The following is a 6,564-nucleotide window of genomic DNA, read 5'->3' on the forward strand; positions in this document are numbered from 1 at the left end:
TGGAGATGTAACAACAAGACGGCCATCATGGAAGGAAAAAGGAGCCCTCACCACAACCACCCTGAAATTTCCAGAATCCAGAACCCTGAGAAATTAATTTCTGTTTAGCAATTATCAAGCAAGTCACAAGGTACCTTATCACAGCAGCATAAATAGATTAAGACATGTTGTTACATTCGAGAGAAACCAAGGTACTGAAAAATGTAGGACAACTGCCTCAGAGTAAAATCTAGCTTGCTCTGATTTTACAACACCTCATCTACTACCTTTCACAAATTCTTGCCCCTCTCTCTCAGCTTCCTCCATGTTGATTTCTGCTTTTTATTCTCAGAAGGTTAAATTATGCCCAGTTTCATTTTCAAATTGATGAAGACACCCAAGCTCAAAGAAGGAGCAGTTTATTCCACCTTTAAGAGGCAGGCTAGGGGCCGGGCAGTGGTGGTGCACGCCTTTAATCCCAGCACTTGGGAGGCAGAAGCAGGTGAATTTCTGAGTTCAAGGCCAGCCTGGTCTCCAGAGTGAGTTCCAGGACAGCCTGAGCTACACAGAGAAACCCTGTCTCGAAAAAACAAAAAACAAAAAACAAACAAAAAAAAAAGAGGCAGGCTAGGGGCTGGTGAGATGGCTCAGTGGTTAAGAGCACTGACTGCCCTTCTGGAGGTCATGAGTTCAAATCCCAGAAACCATCCAAGCTGGGCCAAAGCAAAAAACAAAAAAGAGAGGCAGGGTGGTTGGAAGGGTTAGAGTCACTCAGAAAGTTACTTTGTCGTAATTTTTTACTTTCTGCCCACCTCATCACTCATTTACCCTGGTCGCAGAGCGGCCAGCACCAACTCACTAGTCTTTTTCCTCTCCTCTTGAAAGATGGACTTTTCCATCCTGCCCCTCCCACCACCCCAGATTCAAAGGTGCTCCCTACTATCTAAACTGGAGGCTGTAGCAGCAAACAGCTGGGTGCAAGAAGCCATTATAAGGTCTTTCCACTCATTAAGCAAGAGTGGACTTTTTGTCTGCATTGTACTGCTGAGAAGTTGAAGGACAAGATTTAAGCTTACCTGGGACTGATACAAGTAGCAGCCTAAGTTCCACCCTCAACCTTCACAGTCTGCTGCCCTTTTCCTGACCCAGAAGTCGTCTTCTCTATTGCTCCCCCAAGATTCTTGTCTTTCTCCAAACTGCTAGAACAGAAATGAAAGCCTGCTCTTCGTACGACTTAAGACCTCGCTTTATTCTTCTTACCAAGTCCAACTTAGCCTGGGCTGGCCTGTCTAGATTTGTTCTTGCCTCACTGCACCATCTTTTAACTTTTTAGTTTATGCAATTCACCCATCCACCCGTTTTTGTTTTGCTTTTTTTTTCTTTTAAATGTTTTTTAACTACCCCCTCCTCATAAATTCTTGGAAAACAAACCCTTGAGATCAATCACACTTGTTAAAATAACTGGAAAAGCAACTGTGGTTTAAATACTAGAAAGTGTTACAGAAGAGAACTGTGAAATCTATCCCCAGGCTTCTTTCAGCACCGGAGGAATTCTCATCCAGTTTCATTACACTTGGCTAGTGTCACTTGTATCTTCACCAAGCATCCTTAGTCACTGTGAGGCTCCCGGCTCACTACCGGTCTCGGGTGGAGCGCATTAGAGAAAGAAAGCAGGACAGTTCGCTAGCCCTCGGCCTACACCAACTTGGTGACCTCTCAAGGTCTCGTCCCGGCGGCTCGCAGCTCAGGTTCCGGGACGGCCGCCGGGACCCCGCGTCTGTGACCTGCAGGCGAAGCGGACGCCGCGGCCTGGGCACTCGGGGGAAGGGTAGGGACCGAAGCGTCAGAGAAACGCGGCTTGGGGAGCCGAGTACGCGTTACTTTGGGCAGAGCCCCCTCCGAGCAAAGCGACCAGGAACCCAGGTCTTGTCCGCCGCGCCACCCTCCCGGGCCTCCATCCCGCTCCCCTCAGGAAACAGCCTGCAGTTCCCGCAGCCGCAGCGCGGGCCGCGCGCCGGGAGCGAGCGCAGGCGAGGGGGGCGGCGCGGGCGGGTGCATCGGGGCTGGCGCCGCGCCCCCCGCGCTCGGCCCTACTGGGCCTCTCGGCAAGACGTCCCCTGCCCTCCTTCAGACCCGGCCCGGGGTGCAGGCGAGGCCCCGGAGGCCCCCTCCCGCCGGGCTCGGGCGGAGCCGGCCGGCCTGGCGGGAGCAGGCGCCGCGGGCCGCGAGCTCCTCATTCGAACCTCCCTCGCAGACAGTCTCCGCCCCACAATGCACCGGGGCGGGCAGCCTTTGAAAAAGCGGCGCGGCTCGTTCAAGATGGCGGAGCTCGACCAGTTGCCTGACGAGAGTAAGTAGCGTCTCAGAGCAGCCCTCCTTTCCGCCGGTTGCCTGTCCCGAGGTCGCACCGGCAGAGTCCGGTGGCCGAGCAGGTGGGCTGGCTGCCAGCCCACCGCGGTCCCCAGTCTTCCTACTCAGGCGCTGCCGCCGCGTCGCCGCCTTTGTTATGGTGTCTGTGTGTCTGTTTCTGGGGTTGTGCGAGCGCCAGCGCCGGAAACTGAAAGCCCGGGAGTCCAGCCTGTCCTGACGGAGTCGGCGGCTGCTCTCCCGGAGCGACTGCTGTCGCCGGCTGAGGTGGGCGAAGAGCGGCCCCCACTCATCGGGCCGTCCTCATCGCCCGCCCGGTTATGTAACTCGCCTGTCGGGGGCCGGGAGGGCTAGGCTGGGCACCTGGGACACAGCCCTCTTCATGCTCGGGGCCTCTGAGCTGATCCTATGACAGCTCCTGCTTCTGCGGGCACTTGTAATCGCTCCCCCGATCCCCCGCGTCCATCCTGGAAGTGTTCTCTTCCGTGTCACACAGGCTTGGCCCCTTTCCCTGGGACTACAGGTGGCCCTGGACCTTTCCGGAGATGATCCAGCCGGGATACAGTGCTGAGGTAGCCCCATTCCCAGACTTCTTCTTGAGTGGATGTGTCTTAAGACTGTGGGTGGGCTTTACTCATGGACGTGAGCACCGCAGCCTGACATCCACTCCTGTGCAGTGCCTCACTTTTAACCTCCTTACTCACAACCTCTAACCTGTCCGCAGACAGTGAAAACACCTATTTCGCGACCTAAGGACAAGGGAACAATTTTGTAATTTTCATATTGCACAAATTATTAAGAGACATTTTAATTACAAAATGGTCTTGAATCAACACGTACTCTGCGGTATGTATTTGTAGCCCTTGGACAGGGTATGCAACAAAAGGTACACAGGTGTGGTGGTGCACATACAGTCTCAGTAGGAAGAGGCAGGTGGATCTCTCGAGGCCAGCTGAGTCTACATACCAAGTTCCAGGACAGCCAAGGCTACACAGAGAAATCCTGTCTTGGAAAACAAACAAACAAACAAACAAACCTCAAAACTGAGCAATCAATAGTTAGAACAATCGTATCATTTTTATAACATAGAGATGTTTTGTTTTTTAACCATTTGGGGTGTCCCAACAGAAAGTCAGGACAGAGAAACCCAGTTCAAAAAGCAAAGAAGAATCTCAAACTCTGTAAGATGTATCTGTGGGCAACACAAATATGCCTTTAAAAGAGAGATAACTCCTAATTCTGTTTTCTTTGAGATCATTAATTCCTTAATATACTGTTAAGTCAAAAGTTCAGGTTGCCGTGCTGATGAAGACTTGTATTCAACGTGTTTGTGTTTTTAATTTTGGTTTATATCAGTGCTAAGTCTCAAAAGAACTCTCTCGACGGTGGATGGGATGTCCACTTTTCTAGTGTGCAGTGAGTAACCAGTAGTCACCTGTAGCTGGAGTGGCTCAGGCGCTGTTTTTTATTTTTATTTAGTCTTGACTTATATTTAAATAGCTAGTGATTACTGTATTGATGGGGCATTATCTATAGACTATCCATGAGCTTATTGTTCTTGTTTGGAGAATATGGTTGATTGTTATTTAGGATGCTTGCAAATAAAGATAATCCTAATAAGCAGAGTGTCACCTGCCATCTGGAGAGATTTTTTTTCTATGTAATGTGTGTTAACCTCACACATCTGTGCTGAGACAAAAGGATAACTCTGAGTTCGAGGACAGCCTGGGCTGTACTGTAAGATTTTTTTCATCCTTTATGATGATTGTGCTGTGTGACTTCTCAGGGCTGTCTCTCCTGCAGTCACACAGTTGTTGGTCAGTGGCCCACCAGAGCCGAGTCACTTAGGTCTTTCCCTCAAGCCTGTGGTGGTGATGGTTAATTTTGATAGCGTGATTGCATTGAGGAATACCTAGGAGATCAGTAAAGCACACCTTTAGGTGTGTCTGTGAGTATACCTTTAGGAAAAAGATTTTCTTACTGCTGTTCTTTGTACAAACATGGGGTTTACATTGAGGTTCAGATATCAGCTACAGTGTTAAAACTATGTATAACCTAATTGTTTATATTACCAAGCAATGTCTCTGGTACTTTGGTTGGGGAGGGATGTGGTGTCTTTTTTTTTTTTTTTAGCTGAACTACAGCATTGTCAAAAGCAGGAATTGCATATTTGATTTGTTAGCAATGACACAAATAGACTTTAAAGACCTGACTAAAATGGAGCTGAATTTGGAATAATATTATTAATTAAGATAGAGCATGATCTTGGAAAAGAAAGAGAAAGTAATTTCAGTTTGATATGAAAAAACACTAAGTTTTTTTAATTTTCCTATAGTTTAGTTAAGGGATCTATGTAGTATATTAGCTAATGGCTTTTGTAACAGCAATTATAAAAGGTATCGTTTCCTGCGTATTTACTGTGACTAGGTGTTTAGAAAAGAGACATATACACACATATAGCCCCTTTTGCTGTCTGTTCATTTGCTCTTTGTTTCAGCTGATGTAAGTACGTGATTTTTACATGAGCACAGTCTGCTCTAAGCTCCTGTTCTTGTGTTTTACATCTCTTGGATATTGCAGATGGAATTCCACCCTGGCACACAGGTGCTTCCAGGAGCCCCCATCTTAATGAACGGTTACATTGTGTATCCCTGTGACAGAGCAGAAACCTAGTTATCTTTGCTTTCCTCCCACTTCACTTATTGAAGCATTTACTGAGTCCTGGAGCTTACCTTCTGGATATGTCTCAATTCTTACTTTTTACAATCACCTAGCCTAATGTTGTCACCATTACAGGAACCCACTGCCTCCCAGAGTGGGCCAGAGGGGTCCTTTCAGAGCAGAAATGTCTTCCTCCTCTTACCTTATATTGTAGTCTTAGAGGCAGAGTCTCCATGTATATCTCTGGCTAGCCTGACTCTCAGTCTGTAGACCATGCTTATCTTGAACTTGCAGTAATCTCCTGCTTCTGGTTCTTGATTGCTAGGATTACAGGTGTGTGCCATCATTCCTAGCCATCCCTCTGTTTAAAACCTTTCAGTAGCTAGCTCTAAGACCCATGTTTCCTGTCTGCTCCCATTCCCCGTTTATTTTGTACCTCTCCTCTCATTCTCTCTGAGTTAATTGGACTGTTTTCATTCCTTGTGCTACAGGCATATGCTGTTTTCTAGGCTGCCCCCTTCCAGTTAACTTCTTATTCTTTAGAATATCGTGTTGAGATTTTTTTAAAATATATTTTTGCCAATATGTATGTATGTATGTATGTTTGTATGTATGTATGTATGTATGTATGTATGTATGTATGTCTGCATGTGGGTCTGTGCATGTCTGTAGGGTACATATAGAGGCCAGAGGCATTGGAGATGCCTCTGGAGATGGAGTTACAGGCATTTGTGGGCCACCCGGCATGGGTGCTATAAACTAAACTTCAGTCCTCTGAAAGAGCAAAAGGTGCTCTTAACTGCTGAGCCAACACTTCTCCAGCCCCCAATTTAAGATTTTGTGGTTATTTTTTGTCCTCTGACAAGTATGTCTTCCATCGTGTGACTTCTCAGGGCTGTCTCACCTGCAGTCACACAGTTGTTGGTCAGCAGCCCACCAGAGCTGAGCCACTCAGGTTTTTTCCTCATGCCTGGGGTGATGGTTAATTTTGATAGCTTGATTGCATTGAGGAATACCTAGGAGATCAGTAAAGCACACCTGGTGTATCCTTGAGTGTACCTTTAAAAACATTTAGCTTATGAGGTTCTGACCTAATGAATGGATTCATCCCTTGTGGAGTCACATGACAGCATTATTGGAGGTGGTGGAAGGTAGGAGGTGGTGCCTTGTTGGAGAAAGTGGATCAGTGGGGCCCTTCGTAGTTTTTTGTTTCCCTAGCATCTTCTGTGTTCCCTTTTCTCCTCTTCCTGTCCGTCTCATCAGCTATCTGCTTTCTATACCCTCCAGGCTGTGATGAGGTGAGTGAACCCTCTGAAACCTTGAGCAAAATAAATCTTCCTAACGTGAAGTTGTTTAGTCAGATAGTCCTGTCACAGTAGTTCAGAAGGAACTAGGTACACGCCTGCATTCCCACCTCTAAGCACAACCCGGCTTTCATCTCCACACCCCTCTCCCCAAGTACAGTGGCTGATTCCCCTGTGAAGTATTCAATTTGAACTAACTTCTCGGGTCTCTCTCTCTCTCTCTCTCTCTCTCTCTCTCTCTCTCTCTCTCTCT

General features: G+C 47.5%; 1 protein-coding gene across 1 annotated transcript in view; it reads left to right on the forward strand.

The window, feature by feature from the left end:
* The first annotated feature begins 2,250 nt into the window (after positions 1 to 2,250).
* Lin9 (lin-9 DREAM MuvB core complex component) overlaps positions 2,251 to 6,564 on the forward strand; it is a 47,810-nt gene continuing 43,496 nt past the window's right edge. The window contains exon 1 of the mRNA XM_028755249.1: positions 2,251 to 2,329. Within this exon, the coding sequence (XP_028611082.1) occupies positions 2,251 to 2,329 (79 nt within the window). The remainder of the gene's footprint in view (positions 2,330 to 6,564) is intronic.

This window comes from Grammomys surdaster, unplaced genomic scaffold (genome assembly GCF_004785775.1).
Source record: "Grammomys surdaster isolate TR1022 unplaced genomic scaffold, NIH_TR_1.0 126051, whole genome shotgun sequence".
NCBI classification, from domain to species: Eukaryota; Metazoa; Chordata; class Mammalia; order Rodentia; family Muridae; genus Grammomys; species Grammomys surdaster.